The sequence below is a fragment of the Eptatretus burgeri genome, chromosome 3 (genome assembly GCF_056783735.1).
Source record: "Eptatretus burgeri isolate ZD-2024b chromosome 3, Ebu_testis_v1, whole genome shotgun sequence".
Classification (NCBI taxonomy): Eukaryota; Metazoa; Chordata; class Myxini; order Myxiniformes; family Myxinidae; genus Eptatretus; species Eptatretus burgeri.
The window spans coordinates 68,155,770-68,177,409 of NC_140963.1; the positions used below are offsets into that span (position 1 = coordinate 68,155,770).

General features: G+C 43.4%; 1 protein-coding gene across 2 annotated transcripts in view; it reads left to right on the forward strand.

Moving 5' to 3' along the window:
• Positions 1-21,640, forward strand: part of FMNL2 (formin like 2) — a 298,236-nt gene that overhangs the window by 97,743 nt on the left and 178,853 nt on the right. For both annotated transcript variants that reach the window (XM_085873828.1, XM_085873827.1), the window contains exon 2: positions 4,173-4,256. In XM_085873828.1, the coding sequence (XP_085729954.1) occupies positions 4,173-4,256 (84 nt within the window). The remainder of the gene's footprint in view (positions 1-4,172; positions 4,257-21,640) is intronic.

The window sequence follows — 21,640 nt, forward strand, 5'->3', positions numbered from 1 at the left end:
CCAGTGGCTCTGACTCCTCATTCAGCACCTTGAGGGCCCTCAAAAGGATATGCAGAGTCTCTGCACGAATTTCCCTGTAAGCAGGATGAGAATCACTTGTCCACAAGTGATGCTCTACCCCCTCACAGATTCATCGCACATAAGCTTCATCGTCCTCCCTCAACACACGTACAGTTTTATGCCTCAACTGCCTGAACAGCTCAGCTCTTCCATCAAGTCTGACCCTGTGACTCTGGTCAATGGTATCCAGTGTCTCTTGAGAGACAAAATTCTTCTTCGCCTGATGGCGAATTCCAACAAATCCACTGGCAACATCAAAGATGGTGGCCTTGAAGGCACTCCACAACTCTTCAGGATTTCCCAAAGCACCCAGACCCCCTAAATCCTCACTCAGTCTGTTCGCAAACTCCTCAGCTACCCTCTCATCCTTGAGCTTGTTAACATCCAGCCTAGGCTGGAATGGTAATATTTTCCCAGATTTAAGTTGCAACTTCAGATTTACTACGACAAGCCTGTGGTCGCCATTGAGGAACTGAGCTCTCCGGTAGACCCTGCTGCTCTGGATCATCCTCCAGCAACCATCAATGAACACATGGTCAATCTCCTTTGCCACACGACCAGCCTTGGAATACCAAGTCCAGCGATGAGCCTGTGAGCGCTGAAACCATGAACCAGCCACCCTAAGTCCATGACTTCTTGCAAAGTGAAAGAACTTCTTGTTATTCTAGTTCACATTTCCACCAGACCCATAGGGACCAACACATGTTTCATAACCATCCCTATCACTGCAAGTCTATGCATTGAAATCCCCCAAGACAAGAAAGGGTATCTCACCTGGGACACTGATCAACCGCAGACTCGTGCACGGCATAGAATGCGTCCTTCACGGTGAGATCACTCGCCTCAGTCGGAGCATATACTGAGCCCAGGGAAATGACATCCAAGCAGTGATGAATCCTTTGTCTCATAATAAGCTCGTTGACCGGTGTTACCTAATTTATTGGAATCAGCTTATTGGGCACAGCTGCAGTAACTCCTTGGGCATGGTAACCATCAGAGTGACCTGACCAATAGTAGATGTCACCACCCACCACGCATGATCTTGCCACTATCGGGTCTCAGAACGTCAGTGAGTGCCGCAATACCGATGTTCAAACACGTGAGCTCTGACGATAACTGAGACAGGTGATCATCCTCTCTTCGGGATTGGACATTTCAGGCACCCGCCCAAAGGAACCGCCCCAGGTTAACCCAAGGAGACCGCCATCTGGTGGACACCACCTCGACACCACTCCGCAACACACCACAGCAATCTGACCCTGGATGGTTATCCCATGCGTTTCCTCCTATGGGGATCCCGAAGGCTTTGCCCCAATCCCGTCACCCGGTGAGCTGCCCTGTGAAGGGCAGTAGCACAGGAGGTACTCTCCCGGAGTGGGTTTGCAGTTTTCTTTGCGTTTTTTGTGTGCTTTGCGGAATGAAGTGTTTTCCTGTTGCTGGAGTGCAAATCCTGCCACCAACCTCCTTCAAAAGAAAGCAACTCAACTGCAGGAGGATGTCCGCCGACATAGTTGGGCACTAGATATGGATGGTTGTTGGCTCACAAGGAGCTTCTTCGCCTTTTGATCAGTTTTGTTTTTAATCCTGTTGGGTGTCCATATCCAGACACCCTCCTCACCAGGAAACATGGTGGGGGAGACGGTTTAGTCGCTGGCAACCCGACAATGAAACAGGTTAGTGCAGTTTTACATGATTCCTGCAGCAAGTCACAAATCCAATCTGGCCTGACCTGACAAAGGGTGAAATTGTGAAGAGTATGGGCGAATATCAGGGTGTGGGCATAAGATATGGAATCGCTGGAATGTCAGCAATAAAACAAGGTGGCATTGAATCAGAAAAGGGCGACATAATCGATACTAAATAGAATCCGATCCAGGTGCACAATCTCCAACAACTTCCAACAAATTGGCTGTTCATCGATGAAGTTAAAGCATGTACGTTTGTTGATCTTTGTACAGTGTGAATCGAGCATTATCCAAAGTCCATTGTTTTGTTGGTTTTTCTCATGTGACTCGACAAATTGTACTGTCTGAAACTTAAGAATCAGATTTTTGGAATATCCTGAAAAATTTGCACGATACCAATAAATCTCCTTTTGTCCAAACTTGTTATGTTACCTTGAGACGTCCCACTTGGGGTGGAGGTTGCTATCAACATTTGGCCAAGTGTTGCCAGAGTCGTCGGTGTTTTTGAATATCTTTTTGTGCATATTGTTGCGGATTCGCGCCCGCCGGCGTGCGAACGGCCACGTAACTCGAATCGCGGCACGTCGCCCACCGGACGGACAATCCCGTCGTGACCCTCTCGGACTAACGCCGGGAACTAGTCACGGGTGGGTCTTTCGGCCTCACCACGATCGTGCCAATCGGCCCCCCGCGTGGGATAGGGTTGCTCGCCAAATTCGACCTACCTAAGTACCCACACGGAGGGTAGACCGGGCAATCGCACCTCGCCGCAGGTCGACTTCGGACACGGGCCACTTTAAGCCACCCGTTCCGTACTATCGGGATAACCGAGCGGTGTTATCGTCAACCTGGACGGTTCGATTAATTATCGGGCGTTTTAGCCCACGACCAACCCTTTACGTGAAGTAAGATGGAGATTCAATAAAGGAAAAGACGAAGCGAAACGGGAAAAACAGTTCAACATAAAGCACATTTATTCCGCGGCAAACGGAAAGCATACATATACAATTACACAAAAAGCAAATGTAAAAGCAAAACACAATGCAGATCTACCACCGACTACCGAGCACACGGCAACACTTATACAGTTTTACTTCACAGACGGCGCCGACAACACATATACTCAAAGCAAAAGAAAAAGGGACCACCCTCCACGATGAGGGGGGCAGACGGGCCTGGGGCCGAGACCGCGTCGAGCCTACCCGTCTGGTGATGAGCCGCAAAATGGCGGTGGCGCCCCGACTCCGCGGGCCTCGCTGGGACTGCCTGGTATGGGGTGGGAACGGGGCCCCCTTCTCGCACTATCTCAGCGCGGGGGGAAACAGGAGGGGGTTGTTGATGCTCGGGGGGATGAGGATATCTCACTGGTTCGGGTCCCGCGACGAGCGTCTCCACCGCGATCTCGGTCGCGTTATCGGCCTCCCCTCTCCGCAGCTCCCCGACTCTGACACGAGCGCCCCCTCGACTGCCTTCGCCGCCGCCACCTCTCCAACTCTCCACAGCTCCGTCCAACTGCTTTCTCCGACTCTTCTCTTGACTGGCTCTTCCCAACTCAACTCCACTGCCGGCGAGCGAACGCGGCCCTTTATAGCCCCCGGGGCCTCGCTCCTTCACCTTCGACCCTTTACCTCTGGCTGGCTCCCCATTGGACAGAGGAAAAGTGGGCGTGAATGCTTTTTGATCTATGAATCTGCATATAGCGATATTACTCCGACGCACCTGGAGGCGGGGCCAAATCGCCCCATGCTCGCTGATAGGACGGAACAGAAGTGGGCGTGAGTCGTTTTTGATCTGATTTCTTCGGAAAGGCTGGTGTTTCTGCACCCGCTGCTCGGTGCGCGCCCTGCACGAGTCCAGTATCGGTGCCCACAAGCGGCGTGGGAATGACGGTGATGCGATGGTTGCGAGAGCGAGATGTGACGGCAAGGGTCGTGGCTGTTGGCGTTCTTGTTGTCGTGAAGCGGCGTTGCGGCTGGTGGTTGTGTGATGGCTGTTGAGACGTGGTTGGTGGTGGTAGTAATGGTAGTAATGGCGGCTGGTCCAAAATAAAGATAGTAAAAGAAAAACGGCTATCTAAAAGGGTCGCAGCCCGCATGAATGACATTTATTCCCTCTAAACAACGGGTTTGGGCCTAACTACACATATACTTACAGAGATATCTCACCTAAGGGACCTGAATGGTGGTTTGCGAATTTCGTCAACCACAACAATATATTTTTTCCCTCTTTTGATTGAGTATGACAGGTAATCAAAGCCTTCTTTTTTTATTGACATCTTTTCCTGCAAAAAACCCCATAAATATTGAACCTTATACAAAATTAAAGAGCATATTATGCACAAATACTGTACCTTAATGAGAGTAAGTAGTTGTGACGCTGAGTGACATGTTGAGCTCGCTCAGTTCGTACTTCTGTTTGCCATTGCAGAATTCGATGAACCTCCCACCTGACAAGGCACGACTTCTGCGACAGTACGACAGTGAGAAGAAATGGGAGCTCATATGCGATCAGGTCTGTGTTTCGGCATTACCCTCACTCGGCATCACCTTGTAATTCAACTTGCATGCTGTTCTCGCTTTCTCGATGTGTCGTGCCCAAGGTGATTTGTGCTCCGTAATGAAGATCGACATGCCCTTGTTAGCTCGTTTTCATGGATGCCATGACTGATGAGAGTTGAGGAAGAATACTTGTGCCTAATGTAATCATGTTCCATGATGTTGGAGGTTTGTGGAGGCACATGTTGTTGTTTTTTTTTTCCTTCATCTCTTGCTTCACAATGTTTTCAACCTTTCTGTTATTTCTGTGATGCTTATTTATTTATTTATTTATTTTATTTTGTATATGAAAGGAACAACTGTGAAGCAATGCATGAAACGGTTTTGGAAATTTGTAACAAGACATCAACATTTAGCAAAATAATTGGGGATATCCATTCCCGATTTTTATATCGTGTTTCTCGTTTTGTTGTTTTCATTGTCTCGCTGGAAGATGAGTTGCCACTTGATGCATCATGTATTGATAGCATTTCAGGCATTATGTCATATGCTGTGATAACAGCATCCATTAGGTTTTGCGTTGTTTAATTGGAAGGTTTAGTCACAATTGCCATAATGTCGTGAACAATGGAATGATTTATCAAAGGGGCATTGGCCCTAATGTTTCAACTGTTCATTCTGCTTCTTTTTATGTGATAAATGGATTATAAAATTATCCAAGGGAAATCTATCCCTTGTAATCACATGAGATTGTCTGTAAACTGCATTATGTGGCCAAAGGCTGCATTGCAGCTGCTCACCCTCTCATTCTGTCCATGGTTTAGCATCATACCATTGTAGTTTGTGGACCTACATCACACTATTCAATAGTTACATCGGAGGGGGTACAAATTAGCTAGTATGTTGAGTTAGCTTGGTTGTTCCATGTGTTTGTGTAGGTTGGAATCGTTTCTGGGACCAAGGACCAATTAAAGTGAAGTTGTCCTAAATCTCCCTGAGAAAGATAAAGTTAAAAATTTCTGGAAAGGAATCGATGAGGACCCAAAAGAACACAACAAAGGTGGATTGGATCCAAAACTTGGAGAAAAAAAAATCAACATCTAACGAAGTGCCTCAAGTGATATTCAATGAAGAAAAATACAATTAGCAAAAATGTCAAACTTTAAAAACCCAGGCCCGGATGGAATTCCAAACTTCTGGCTAAAGCAGCGAGATGCTCTACACAATCACTACGCTTGAGCATTCAACAAAACTGTCCAAGGGGAGGAGACCTTGGATGAGTGGCTCACAGAAGGTAACACCTTCCTCGTCCCAAAACCTGAAGACACCCAACGACCTCACAAGTATAGACTAAAAACCTGTCTACTAATAACATACAAACTTCTGACAGCAATCCTTCCAGAAATGATATACCATCACCTAACACAAGAAGGGAGGTCTAGGGGCAGAACAACATCAAACGGAAATGGCCTAAAGGCAGAGCAGAAGGGATGCAAGAGAGGATGTGACGGAACAACAGACCACCGACTACTAAACAAGGCCATACTTGAAAATTGCAACTCAAGTGGAACCAAAATTATCCACAGCATGGATAGACTACAAAAACGCTTTTGATAGTGTCCCACATTCACGGATGATAAAATGCCTGCAATTGTACAAGATCAATTCCCAAGTAATCAAACTGTTTGAGTAAGCAATAGAGCTTTGGAATACCATATTGATATTGCACTACTCGGAAAGAAAGATCAAAATACCAGGGGTGAAGACACATTGAGGGATCTTCAAGGGAGACAGCCTTTGGACCCTCCTTTTTTTACCTGGCTCTGGACCCACTGGGAAACCTCGTTAATGAGCAAGTACATGGATACACCCCAATGTCCAATAAGAGAATGCCCAAAGAGATAAGAAATGTGACACATCACCTTTACATGGATGATTTAAAACTCTTTGCATCAAACAAGGAAAACTTGGCAGAACAACTAAAATTAGTGATGACATTCAAATGGAATTTGGCCCCGACAAGTGTGCAAAGTGCACATTCATACAAGGTAGATCGACAAAAATGGACAAAATAAATATTGACACAAATACTCTACAACAATACTGGAGCTAGACAACAAGGCATCATGCAAATACCTCAAAGTGAAAGAGGGCCACCAAATATGTCACAAACCAATGCACAACAATTACCAAAGAATACCTGCAAAGAACAATGCTGATTCTGAAAACATACCTTTCTCTGGTGAACAAAATCAAAGCCATAAACCAACTCACAATACCACTATTCCAGTACAGCTGCGGAATAATAAACTGGTCACAATCAGAAATCAATAATGTGGATCTCAAAACAAGGAAACTCCTCACGATCCACAAAATGTTTTACAAAAATCAGTGCATCCCGAGAATGTACCGACCGATACGAGGAGGCAGCTGCCTGATGGAGCTCAACAAAGTGCACAGAATGACAACTGTAGGATTGGCTGAATATGTAAAAAGTGCAACAGACTACGGAATGCAATTTGTAACCAAACACAAAGACAACAACACAGAGTAGGTATCTCTGTCCCACCCAGCAAAAAATTTCCAACGTCAGCTGTGAATGGAAGCTGTCACACAAGAAACCGAAACAACAACAAATGCAGCCCCACCATTTTCAAAAAGATAACAAAAAAAACCCCCAAATATCAACAGATATACACTGACAACTGGGGGAACAAAAAAAAGAGCAGGAAGATATAAAAAGTAGTTGAACAGATTGGGCATCAGCAAAGTAGGCTCATTGGGAATGGCTGAGAAAAGGTTAGCTCAACTGAGATGGAGAACACATCATTATAAATTCTCAAGACCAAGGACACTACACTAATGGCTTGAAGAAAATTGTGGGACTGAGTCAATCGGATAAGTGTAGGTTCTGCAAGGTAGAAACAGAAAGCACGAGCCACCTCCAATCAGGATGTAAAAAAACTCATGCCAGAACATCTGCACACACAAAGGCACAACAAAGTTTGTAGAATAATCCATTGGCACATCTGCAAAAGTCTCAATAGCCTGGGTCCAGAAAACTCATGGAAATGGAAGATTCCCAGTCGGCGACTGGCTTTGGGGGCCATGTTTGAAATGTGGCTTTCCCAGGAAAGATCATGGCAGATAGTGAGACCCAGAAGCTTGAATGAAAGGACTTCTTCTAGAGGATTGTTGAGAAAGTAGATTGGGCGGGGGGGGGGGGGGGAGGTTCTAAAGGGTCCCTTCAGAGATACATCATGAGAGTGTGAGATTTGTCCGGATTGAAAGACATGTTCCACGTGTTGGACCAGTTTGTCATTTTATCCAGATCTGCAGTGAGTGAAGAAGCTGCTGCTTGCCGGTCTGAGGGATGACCGATTGTACGGCAGAGGGTGGAGTCATCAGCAAAGTGATCAAGAGTATTTTCCAGAGAGTCGGTGAGATCATTGATGAAAACCAGAAAAAGAAAAGGGCCCAGAACGCTGCCTTGAGGAACTCCAGCTTGGACAGGAAGAGGGGATGAGAGAACTCCATTTAGGGCCACACGTTGGCTGCGACAGGAGAGGAAGTCTACAAGCCATGAGTGGAGATGGCCTTGGATACCATAGGAAGAGAGTTTGGTTAGCAGGGCAGGGTACCAGACCATGTCAAAAGCTCGCGATATGTCTCGGGACATGGCTCTGATTTCATGTCTGGCATTGAGGACCTCCATCCATTGTTGGGACAGCAGAAGCAGCATATCCAGGGTAGAGTGACCTGATCTGAAACCAAATTGATGATCAGAAATCAAGCCATTGGAGAAGAGGAAGGATTTAATGTCTAATATTTACTTAATTTTAGCCAAAAATTGCTTTCACTTTGAAAGTAGCTCTCAGTTTGATGGCTTCGTAATCACCCAATATTGTACTTTGAGATACCAAAATTAGTCAAAAGTATGCTCATTAAGTGATCTGAGCAATTAAATTTTTCATATATTGATACCTCAGGGCTCTCTGTGATGTCAATGGGGTCCATTGTAACCCAAAAACACTCCACCCCTAAATAGCCATTTTTAGGGCATTTCATCAAAACGATCATATCTCATAAAGTAAGTGTCATCGGAAGTTGATCTTTGGGTCCATATAGAGATTTTTACCTCTGCCACTGAAGGTGAAGGAGGTTGTGTTTTCACCCCTCTCTTTGTTTGTCTGTGTGACAAGGACAAACTGATTCGATTTTGGTGAAGAACCGGATCCGGCTACAATAACTTTTAAAGTGATTCTTCACCATTGAGAGATCGTGCTAAACCGATATATAGCATGATATCTCAAAAACTTTTAGATGGATTCGAATGAAACTTGAAACTTGGTGTACAGGTTGACTGTGTGATCATGACAAATTGATTTGATTTCGGTGAAGATCCGAATCCGGATTTGGATACGAGAATTGTTTAATTTTCAAAGTGATTCTTCACCATTGAGAGAATGGGTCAAAAACGATATAGTGCTGTAGAGCATTATATTTCAAAAATGTATTGGGCTCCGATATGTTCTCATGGATCAGGCATTACGTGGCGGAGGTATGTGTCTACTGAGTGCCCTTCTGGTTGCCTCGTGGAATTGTGAATTCGTAATTATGTTTAAATTAGGAATTTTAATGTTAAAACGTTGAAAATATCCTCAAGTATATACATAATACACACATCATAGTTAATACAGCAAAGGTGAACGATTCATAAATAAATAATTCATCCTGCATAACTTGGCCAACACACTACTAAATACTACGACATTCCTAAATGATGAGTACACATGTGTCAACCTTAACAATAGTATGCACAGCTCGAGCAGTAATTACAGAGGGGAAGCTTGCTGCAAATGGCAACCTCTCCACACAACATTGCAGAACTCAAGCTAATCTTATCAAGGAATTAGATTTTTACAGGCATTGAGTGATGTTTTCTTGCACTGACAGAATTTGCCACATTTGCGAATTTGCAAGGGCAACTTGACCCGGCGCACTTATCACGTGAGGAGAAGACTGACCAATGAACCTCGAGGGTTTTCCACGATTTTGCAGGCATAAGCTGATTTTGGTTGTGCTCATAGCCAAAATCTTCTGGCTTCAGTGACTCAACAGTTTCAGGGTCAAGGTAGCTTTCCAAGGTGTGCATGGTGGTTTTGGCATTATATAACCCATGTTGGATATAAGGCAGGAGGCCCTAGCTGGTTGCAGGCAGGTTGTGGAGAGATGCATTTGCGAAAGTGGAAGACCTCTGCTCGGAGATCAGAGAAAATTGCATCATCACTTGCTCTAAACAACACCTTCACCAAGTAATGCTCGGCATTGCGAATCATGGCTGGAGAGAGGGCTGGTGACGTCCCAAAGTGTTCGAGAAACCTCTCCGACTTTGCCTATAAAGCCACCTTCTTTGTGCCAACCCATGTCACATGCTGTAAGGCTGTGCAGAGCTAACAGTACTGCACAGAGCTGATTACTCAGGCGCTGGAACAGGGCATAAAGGGACACATACCGAGTGGTATTTCCCACTCCAGCTCACACCCACATCTCCTCAAGGTTGTGCTGCAAAAAGATGGAGATATTGTTTAGCAGGGCTGCAATTACATCGGTATCATTGGAGATAAAGAACCATGAATACACTACCAGTTCTCATCTTCTCTGGTCACCTGACCAACTACAGTGGGGGTATTGTCAAGTTTCAGGAACATTTCCACGAAGATGACAATAGATCAGTTTTGAAATAACATGAACCTTGCGAATGGTCGATGACAAATGAAGTTTTTCCGATGTCCATATTCATAGTCCTTGGGTTTGAGATGCGTCTCCAACTCTTTGAGTAGTTGGCTCTTCTCCGGGTTGGTCATCATCCCGTCATCATTGAACAGAAGAGGGGAGGGCATGACATCGTATTTCAAAAGGTCCATGGTGGTGAGGCCAAGATCACAGGTGATTTCAATGGTTTTATCCGCAATATTAATCTCCTTCACTGCCTTCTTGATTGTCATCTGTCGCTGGTTTCTGATCATTTTCATTGTTTTGAGATTCATTCGGTGAATGGTTTCACTGAGTTTTGTACTTTTCTGGACAAATCTTTTGAGCCGAAATGTCAGGAACTTTTCCCCTCCTTTTGCGAAGGTATCCAGCATGTTTTTTCTCATGTCTTTTTTTTCCATGATCTCTTTTGTCACGAAATTTTGCAGTGTCGGGGAAGCTTTTGGAGACAGAGGGGAGCCCTTCTCCTTTTAATTTGATCATTACTTGGATGTGTGACTCGCTGTGGATTGTAGTGGCTTGGGATGACTCTTGGTGGTTAGATGACTCTTGTGTATGTGTGTGTGTGTGTGTGTGTGTGTGTGTGTGTGTGTGTGTGTGTGTGTGTGTGTGTGTGTGTGTGTGTGTGTGTGTGTGTGTGTGTGTGTGTGTGTGTGTGTGCGCGCGCTCCATCACACCAGCATATTCGCGATGCAGATTCTTTAGACCTAGGTCACGTTTGCCACGGCGGCCGTGGGGTCTCCAAAATCTACGGCCATTAGCAATTATACGGCGGCCGCAGTATTTCTACGGTCACACAATGTAACAGTCACATATGTTTTTATTTTTCGGGTAGCCGCACGGCGTATTTATAAATTGTGGAGACCGAAAACGTGGGGTTGCCATACGGTCTTTGATTTGATGTTGCACGGTGACCTTAGGGCGTTCTTGCGGCGGCCATAGAATTTTCAAGGCAGACGCAAGGTGCCCGCAAGGCGACTGCAGGGGGACCGCAGGGGGCCTTAAGGCGAACGTGCAGCCAGACGGACGGTAACAAATGGGTTAATTTTTTTTTTACCAGTTTTTTTTTTCGGCTTGTCGAATTGCTACGGCGAACGTAGAAATGAAAAAATATATATAACTCCGCGTTATAATTCCACGGCGATCTTGTGGCCTGTAAAATATAGCCAAACGGCGTAGGGCCACCCTGAGGCCACCGCAGAAACTCTGCGGCCACTGCATGTTTCTGTCAATTCAGAGGGCGTACGGCCGCCGTATCCTCGCCGTAGAGCAAATGTGACTTAGGCCTAAGGTCTTAGAAATTGTGGAGACCGAAAACGTGGGGTTTCCAAATGGTCATTGATTTGATGTCTCACGGTGACCTTAAGGGGGCCTGGCGGCGGCCATAGAATTTTCAAGGCAGATGCAAGGTAGCCTCAAGGTGCCCGCAAGGCGACCGCAGGGGGGCCCTAAGGCGAACGTGCGGCCAGACGGACGGTAACGAATGAGTTAATTTTTTTTTTTAACCATTTCTTTTATTTCAGCTTGTCGAATTGCTACGGCGAACGTAGAAATCAAAAAAGTTATAACTCCGCGTTATAATTCCACAGCGACCTTACGGCCTGTAAAATATAGCCAAATGGCGTAGGGCCACCCTGAGGCCACCGCAGAAACTCTGCGGCTGCTGCACATTTCTGTCAATTCAGAGGGCGTATGGCCGCCGTATCCTCGCCATAGAGCAAATGTGACTTCGGCCTTACTGCCATCATTTTGTGGTAAACCAGGTCCCATTGAGTCACGTACTGTTTCTGCTTGGCATGCCTGATGATTCCGTCACTGCATTTAGATGAGAGGTTTATACTCTGCTCTAGTTTCTGGTCATTACCAACGGTAGTGAAGTGGCCATGTTTGTCCTTGATAGAAAAATTTCCATTTGAGAAGTTCTCGAAGACTGACGGTGCAGTTTGAGGCAGGCGTCGTATGTCTTCCAGGTAGACAGAGCACTAGCACAGGTAGTTGGAAGAATCAAATTGAGCAAACAGATAGAGAGCACGTTGCACAGCATCAAGATGAAGCTCCCACATCCAATCGCGATCAGCTCTCAACAGATCGTGCACCACATCCATTATGCAGAGGAATTGAGTCCAGAAGTGGAAGTTCTCATTTACAGCAGACCTAGTTTTGATGAAGTTACTCAGATCTCCTGTCAACTTGTTGGATGCATTGGCAAACTCTGCCATGTACCTCTGGCTGTCACTGATGTTCTTCTTTGTGACACTTGACTTGAGCTTTGCAAGGACAGCAAGCTCTGGTGCATACGGCTCATCACCTTCTCAGCAAAGAATTCATTTTAGAGAAGACTATTGAATGCTTCCATAACAAATTTAATATGCCTTCAAGAGAGTGACTGAAATGACCTCCATTGAGAACTGGGTTTTGGATGATGGTCGGACCAAAGGCACTGGCCTGCAGCCAAGTAATGTCGGCTCCACTTCCACCGAGGGCTTTCCCCGTTGCACTTGAGAACAGTTTTCACAAAGTGAAATGTTCTCATAACTGGGATTAGAGTACAAAATTCCTGAGGTCGTATCATTTGAATTTCCTTGACGATGAAATGCACCACCTCATCACAATACATAGCGATTTCTCTTTGAAGCGGCTGTGAACCAATTGCCATGAAATTCTTCATTGCAGTATAAACAGTTGCATATTCAGCAATGGGATAAGGCAGGACAGACAAGAATCTTAGAATGATGCGAATTAAGTGAACTCCAAAAATCACAGTAATGGTGCCAATCAATTCCTTGGCATCAAAAACGTCTCTATAGACAGAAAGATCAACTTCCTATGACGCTTACTTCAGGAGAGAAGATCATTTTGATGAAATCCCCTAAAAGCGGCTATTTAGGGTTAGAGTGTTTTTGGTTTACAAAGTGCCCCATAGGAATCGTATCAATATGAAAATTGGATTGCTCAGAGCGCTTAATGAGGATACTTTTGGACAATTTTGGTTACTCCATGTACAATATTGCGTGATTAAGAAGCCATCAAAAAGAACTACTTTCAAAGTGAAAGCGAATTTTGGGGGGCTAAAATTAAGTAAAATATAGTCATTTTGTCCTCTGAACCAAGGTTTAGGGCAATGAATCACGCTAGAAAGTTGTTAGTAGTACCCAATCCATCAAAATGAAGAATTGATGCTTGTCTAATAATGATTTTTTCAATGAATCTCCAATACTATCATTTTAGCCACTTTGCACCCAACTGAAAAGGAACTTGACCCGGAGGTGTTGCCCAAACTTTTTTTGAGAGTCTTGGCATATAGAACAAGAAAAATTTAAACTACCGCTCTAAAAGAGAGTCACGTACATGAACTCTCCCCCAGAGCCGGGACTATTTGGGGCGAGACTAAAAATGAGAATCTCGAAAAAAAAAAACAACCAAACAAGGTCGGAATGACACCACAATCCTTTTACACATTATCATCATGACATGTTTTGACATTTTTGTTCGAGGTGGCAATAGTAACAATTGTGTGAAGATGTCTACGATGGAAGCCGTTGTACATTTGTCGCGTTAGTTGGTATAATTGTGTATTTTATTCGTTGTGGGATGAGACGGAAAAATGTCAAAAGATGTCTTGTTGGCAATACATATACTAACGGACATTTCTGCTCCTCACACTTGCAAAATACCACAATAATTTCATTTCATGCGACAGGAAGAATACTTCAGTTAATTTTTCCGGGTTGACAGCCAAACCCGGCTTGACTTGGACTCATCTCAGAAGGACAATGTGCTGTTTTGGAGTATGAATACTGTCAAGCACCTCATACTGAGCAGGACTGCAGCTGATTATGTCTGCCCACATTAACTGTTTCATTGGGCTGAGCTTCATGCAGCTGGAATAAAGTTCTTCCTCACATCCGAAAGGAAGGCTGAACAGCTGGCTGCAGCATTTTGAAGCTGCAAAGAAAATACTCGGAACAGTAGCTGTCGTTGCTTAATTGTACCATATGTAGCTGATGGAAAAATATTCCTTCCGAGGGTATCAGCGGCTGCTGTATTGTAATGACACCCACTTCCAGCAGAGATCGCTGCTCCAGTTCAGGGTTAGTACTCCGTCTCTCTGTAAGGACCAAGGATGAATTGAATCGATTTTCGTTGAGGTCTGGATGCAAATCCGGCCTATCGGTGGGATACAAAACGTAAACTGTTGAGCCTGGCGGAGGTATGCGCTCTACCGAGTGCTGTTCTCGCTTCTTTCTCTCTTTATTTATCTGTCTACAGAAAAGGCTATCCTGGCTCACTGATAGCAACTGAAACCCGAATCCTATCCTGGTTCCTCCTGTCGACTCTATCTTTGCTCTTTGCTTACTCGGGTTCCTTCTCATGATTCCATTGCATTATTTGGTGTTTCATTTGATTAATCATCAAAATAAACTTGAGTAACAGCTCCAGATTAAGAAAAAAAGAGAGAAAAGGAATGCTGTACCATTGTCTATATAACATGTATTGTATCTTGATCAACAAGTTCAGCAATGATGGGTGTACTGGTTTAATTTCATTACAATTCCTTCACACTCCCAGACTATACTAGCAAATGTAATCCGATGGGCGTATATTCTATAAATGCAGCTACAGGCACTGAAATTTGCGGTTTATTCTGGCAAAAGTCATTAAACATTAATTCCAAAACAGTCTCTGTTTCTGCTCCATGTTCTACTGTCTGCAAAATACAATGACTGGAGTTCGTTCCACGTGCGAAGTATGCTGATACATGATATCGTGCTTGTCCAGTCTTGGATGGTGTATGGCCAGTTGACCTCTTCATGGAGTTCGTGCGGATGTCATTTTAATGCTCAAAATGCATCGGTTGTTTGGTCAAGGTAATACCTAAGGTAGATTTGTGCAGGGGAAGTAATACTTTTTGTATACAGTGTCAAGTCTTGTGGAGGAGCAAGAACACAGAATGGATCAGGACGTAACTGAACAAAAACTAGAACGACACTCGGTAGAGTGCATACAGTACCTCTACCAAGCTTAACAGTTTATGTTGTGTATCCCACTGATAGGCGGGATCTGGATCCCGACCTGAACCATAATCGAATCGGCTTGTTCTTGTCATCCACCTTGTTTTGTCTGCATCCATCCACAACTTTTTGAAATATCATTTGATATATATCGTTCTTTGGCCTTATCTCTCAATCGTGAAGAATCACTTGAGAAATTCAATAATTCCCATATCCGGATCCGAATCTTCACCAAAATCGAATCAATTCTTCTTTGTCACACACCCAACCTGTCCATCAAATTTTTCCAAATCCGTCCATAACATTTTGAGATATCCTGTCACAGACAGACAGACAGACAGACAGACAAATAGACGGGTGAAAACGTAAACTCCATCCACCTTCGGTGGTGGAGATTCAGAGTTAAAGAGAGAAAAATGAGCAAAAAGAAAAGAAAAAAAAGCAAGAATTCGCACAAATAAAGAGAAATGTGAAAAAGTAGAAAAAAGTGTGGAATTCTGAAGAAAGATCAAAGCTGTTGGGAAAACCTGGATAGATAGATTTCAGCTACGATCCATTTATCTGGAAACATCGCCTTTCAAGACGTCAATCCTCTTCGAGACTGAAACCAATCGGTCATCAGCCGAAGTTGATATCTCAACAGGTTGAGGAGATGCTCTAACTTTGAGTACGTTTTTACGTCGCAATTTATGTGAAATCGGTGAAATCGTGACGCGTCTTGTAAGATTGTGATCTCCCCATGTGCAGCTGTTGAGGAGCACAGAAAAAAACACATCTCCAATTGTTATGAAACTACTGCTGCTCCAAAATTTGATGTGGTTTTGTTCTTGGCTTTGGATTATCTCCACCTGTGTAACCACAATTTCCAAAATATCAGGATATGGATGCTAAATCTTCAGTGTTTTCCATGAAAGGTTTCAAGGTAACACAATGTAATTTGGAGATGCTCAGGTGGGGAAAATTAGTTTTGTTCAAATTGGTATGCTGAATACCACTTGGATTGACTCAGTAGCAGAATGCAAATAGGTTCTAATGTCAGAACCCACACCAAAATGTCAGTGGTGGAGTTTTTTTTTGTTTTTTTTTGGCTTTATCGCTGCCAAGCAGCAGTGTGGAAGGGAAATGAGGAGCCCTATGGGATATGTTCCTGTACTGGAAGAATAAAGTTCCCTTAAACAATGCCAAAGTTAATCTAGATCTGACGCACATTGTTTAAAACCGAAAAAATTTTCAGTAAACAACAAAAAGAATAACGTAAAGATAAATTCGGTTTTCTCGACGGAGAATTGTAATCACTGATTAATTATTTAGTGATAAGAAGCGTGTGAACAAAAAGCAAAAGAAAAAAATGTACACGCTGTTCAGTTTTACGCAGATATGTTTTGATATCGGCATTTCTTGCAAATTGATGAGACTTGGAGGAGATGAAAAGGTTATTTTTCTCAAGAGGTTTGCTCTTCGAGTGAAAAGTTCCACTTTGGTTCTGCAGTTGCTGCATTATGCAGAGAGTGGTGCTTTCATCACACTTTGAACCCATGACCTTTCTTGTCACCACGAGAACATGTAAACATGGTAGTACTGTACATTACTTCATAGACCCAATGGACAGCCACAATTCCACTGGAGGTGACAGGATTTTAAAGGTCCACAGAATCAGAAATATATATATATATAGATTTTTTTTTTGATGTGATGATATTGATTTTTTTTGTTTAATAATAAAAAATATAACTGAATGTGGTTTTTAATTCTAATAATTTTTTTGAGGTGTTTAAAAACCCAATCTTGTAGGTACCACTCCTAAAAATTCCAGAAAACTGCCGTGGTCATTGCGTCATCTGCGTGAAGTCTTCGCCGGTACGATTGTCTCAGCACGCAATAGATAATGGCCGCACAACTCGCTTCAGACTCCTCAGAAAGTGAATTTGACGAATGATTTTCTGATCAAGAATCCTCAGGTTACGACGACAGTCAAAATCCTCAGATAGATGGATGATTGTCACAGTGTACATGTAGTGAGTGAGAAGGTGCTGTCACACCGTACACGTATGAACCCGAGGTCATGAAATAACTGGCGTTCACTGCAATCGGGATGACGTCGAAGAAAGACTCGGCAATGACAGCTGGTAAAGTAGTAAATCAGAGAGCGATAACGTGGTAAATGTTGAGTTTCGTGGTATTTTGATACGTTTTACAACCCATTGATAGCCCAGATCTGGATCCGGACCTCCAAAATGGAATCGGCTTGTTCTTGTCACCTAACCAAGTTATCGACTTGCTTTTATCATAATCCCTCCACAACATTTTGAGATATCATGCTACGGTATATATCATTTTTGGCCCCATCTCTCAATGGTGAAGAATTACTGAAAAAATTGTTGTATTCAGATGTATAGTGCAACACTAGACGTATTGATGCTTATTACGATACTGGATGGGATGATCCTCACAATGTACATGTAGTGAGTGAGTAATGTGCAACAGGTTGATTAATACTGATTGAACATAACTGTTCAACCACCAGGGCATCAGTGCTGTATGTGCATGCATAAACACACGTTGATGCTGATAACAAATATGAATACAAACGATGTACATTCATGTAATTTTGAACGAACGTCTGAAACTTTTTGAAGATAACAAGTACAATCAACATGAAGATATCAAAATCAGTAATGGGAGGCCGGGGCAGATCCAGATCCCTAGTTTAGGGGTTGGGACACAGAATCCAATACCCCGAGGGGTGTATGGGTGCGGAACCTTTTAATGTGGCTAATCTCGATTTAGTGGTAAAACAATTGCCATTCTCTTATTTGTTTTCCTTTTTTGGATGGCCCAGTCCTTAGTGGCCAGTCTGAATTCACACCTTTTTAATTATCCGTTTCCTTTTCCTTTTATATTTTTGTACGACTCCCTCCCTGCGTTCAACTTGTGAATGTTTGTATTAATTTGTTTATATTCAACGTTATTTACAAGTGTTCTTGTTCTGGAGCCTGGTTAAAAAAACAACAAAACATGCGACTCGTGCTTTGAGGCTGTTCAAAAATGATGTAATGCATTTTTTTCCCACTTCAGACACCACCCCCCCACCCCAACCCCTCTTGAACACTCCGTAATGCTTCAACAGACACCCCTGAAAATATTACTTCACACTCGAAGATATCCCTCCCCTCCCACTTTTTCATTCCTTAATCCTGAGATGCTATTTATCCCATTGTTTTTTTTCAGTTACTACGAACTATATTTGAAAAAGTAAAGGAGTCAAGGAGTCCATAAGACCAGGCAGCAGTCGGAATCCCTGTATTTACGTCATCAGACTCATTGCTCAGTGATGTAATCCTTTTTAAATATGTTAAATTGCCTCCATTTGCAATTGAGATTACGTGTCTGCGGAAATAGCAACGGTGGAAATTAAATCAATCGATTTGCTTTTATCATTAATGCATGGAATACGTGCATCATTAAATACTTGCACCTTTGAATAAAGGGTGCCTGGAGCCTGGAACAAAGTTGTCATTGATTGATTAATTAGCGTTAGTAACGGCACTGGAAACACACTCCTTAACGCTTGGACATACACCTCCCCACCCCTCCACTCCCGCTCCCCTCTGCCCCCCTACCCCCCACCTCCATCAGCCCATCTGCGTAATTTTTGATTGTCCCATTTACTGTAGCTGTCCTGTCCATTTTCTTATTTTCTATTCAATTAGAATTATTGATAATCTTCGCGCGGATCACATCGGCTTTCAATTGCTTCAATTTACTCATCTCAAACTGAGAATACAGGCCGGTATCTTCCGGTATTATCTTCAAAGTGGGTGCTGCAAACGTTGCTTGAAGAAGTTGGGCCACGCCATTTTCCTCCGGTCAATTTTACCTTGGCTGTCCAAATTTTCCTTCCAGCTGGATCTTTTGGGAAAACATGCGTACTCACGCCATCTTGGGTTGTATTGAAACAATCAGCAACAATAGTTCTTCAGAGCATATGTGGGCCGCACGTAAAGATAAGTCGCGGGTCACGTGATATTCATGACGTAATCGCATCTCGTTTTGTTGGGGAGCAGGGCCAATCAGCGGACAAGGACACCAAAAAAACATTAAAATCTTTGTTCCAAGACATTTATTTAAGTAAAAAAAACAACGATTCAGTGTTAAGTGAAGCCATATCTATTCATTGAACCAAACATGAATTTCTGATTCTGTGGACCTTTAAAGTATCGGTATTTCCCCCCCTAATTTGCATAAAGATGTTGAAATATGTTTATTATTATGGTCACTGGGAGCATGACCATTGGGGCATTGAGCTCCTTCGGATCAAAGCAGCAATTTGTTCAAGCAGCAGGGTCTGTGTGATTGTGATAGCTTTTGTAGGTCACGCGAATTATAATAAATGCTTCCATATCCAAATGAAGGATATGCTTTCTGAGATGAAAATGGAAATGGGTTTGGCCTTGATAAAGGAAATCATGCCAAGGCTTTGTCCTGAGACTGGTTTGTCGGCTTGAGTTTCACTTGAGAGCCAGCCTGACGTCGGTTTTCCATGGATAGGTTGGCAAAAGGCTTTGCCCAATGTCATCCTCAGATGCGCTGATTGTGGCTGTTGGTGTGGATTTCAGAAAGGTAGTGGTTATTGTTTCGCCATTACAACTGTGTTAAGAACAGCATTTCGGGGAAACCTCTTTCGTCCTTCCTTTTTCTCGCACCTTCTTGACATTTGAAAGGGAATGCGTGATATCATAACTGCATATGAACAATGAACACCATTCACTGCCATCATTAAAGCTGTGTATGTATATATACATATATTATTATTATTATCATTATTATTATTTTATCATTATTTTTTTGTCAGAGCATGCACATAAATGTGGAGGATAATTCCAAAAGTCACTGAGGTTGCCAAATAAAATGTGCCACAAGTCAGAAAGATGAAACAAGCAGGGACTGTTATTCATTTGACGTCCTGCATCATTAAAACGGAAAACAATTTGATTTTGTTTTCATCACCGTGCATTCATGCTTTTATCTCATCACCTGCCTTTTGTCATATTTTTATGCCTCTGGTGTCGAAGTCGCCGATGGCATTATGTTTTCAGGTTGTCCGTCCGTCCTTACGTACGTACATACATCCATGCAAATTTTCTGTTTTCTCTGCAACCGCTTATTTGACACATTTTTCACCACAGATGCGACTACTCGTGCAGAATTTTTTTTTGATAATTATGATATCATAGGTCATGTGGGATGGCAGCCATGTTGGAAAAAACGGGAAAACTTTGGATCTCTCTCACCTAAAACCACACCATGGAAAAAAATGAAACTTGCCATCTGGCAGCTACTCTGCATGGGGAATCAGAGTGATTTGACTGTGACATCATTGGTGAAGTGTTATCCCGGTGAAAATTCGACATGTGGAACGCTGCATCCCATCAGTATGAAAATTTTTGTGGTTCATCTAGGATTCTAGGGAAAGATGTGAAATCATCATCATCATCATCATCATCATCATCATCATCATCGTTTTACGGCCGTTTCCATGCTTGCTTGTGTAAGCTGTGGTTCACCTAATTGCTGCTTTCCAGGCTGTACGATCCATTGCTAGCCCTCTTGTTAGGCCTTTAACTCTAAAATCATCTCTTGGCAACACATCCCATGTTTTCCTCGGATGGCCTCGAGCTCTCCTTCCACTGACATTCATATTTATACACCTCTTCACACAACGACCCGACCACATCCTTTCCACATGTCCAAACTATCTCATCCTACCCCTCCGCATAACCTCACTAATGCTTTTTATACCTAACCTATCTCTTAATTCCATATTTAATTTCCTATCCTTCAGTGTCACATCACACATCCACCTCACCATTCTCATTTTCATTTCGTTCACACCTCCGTTCATCCTCCTTGCTGATCACACACGTTTCGCTGCCACACAACATCACGCTTCGAACACAAGCTGCATAAAATTTTCCCTTTAATCGGAGAGAGGACCCTTATGATGTCATTAGGGGTAACAACTCCCTAAACTTCCTCCAGCCACTTCTAATTCTTGCATTCACTGCTGCCTCCACACTATTACCTGCACTAATCATATCACCAATGTAACAGAATTTGTTGACACATTCCAGGGATATATCCCCATAAACTAACCTTTCCACTCTAACTGGAGTCACTTGTTTACCTGCGCAAACAGCACATTTGAAATCAGGGACCACCTGCAGTCTACCCCGATAGCACTACACCTCTTGTGCACCCACCAGTTGCAGGATTTACACAATATTGAATTGCGACCAACACCTTTTGTACAGACAGCACAAAGCCACCTCCCTCTTTTTTTTCCACACTTCCTTCTCCCACACCACTAATTAAATCAGTACTTTCATTTCCCCTGTATTTACTTTCGGTCCTCTGGCCTGCATACCCTATCAGCACTAGGTCATCAGCATACAGGAATCCCCAAGGTGAGCCTCCTCTAAATTCCTGTGATAAAGCCTCAAGGACCATGATGAACAGGATTGGACTCAAGACTGAACCCTGAGAAACACCCACTTTCACTTCAAAATCCTCACTCTGCACTCCATTTTACTCACAGAGGTTTTTGGACCATTGT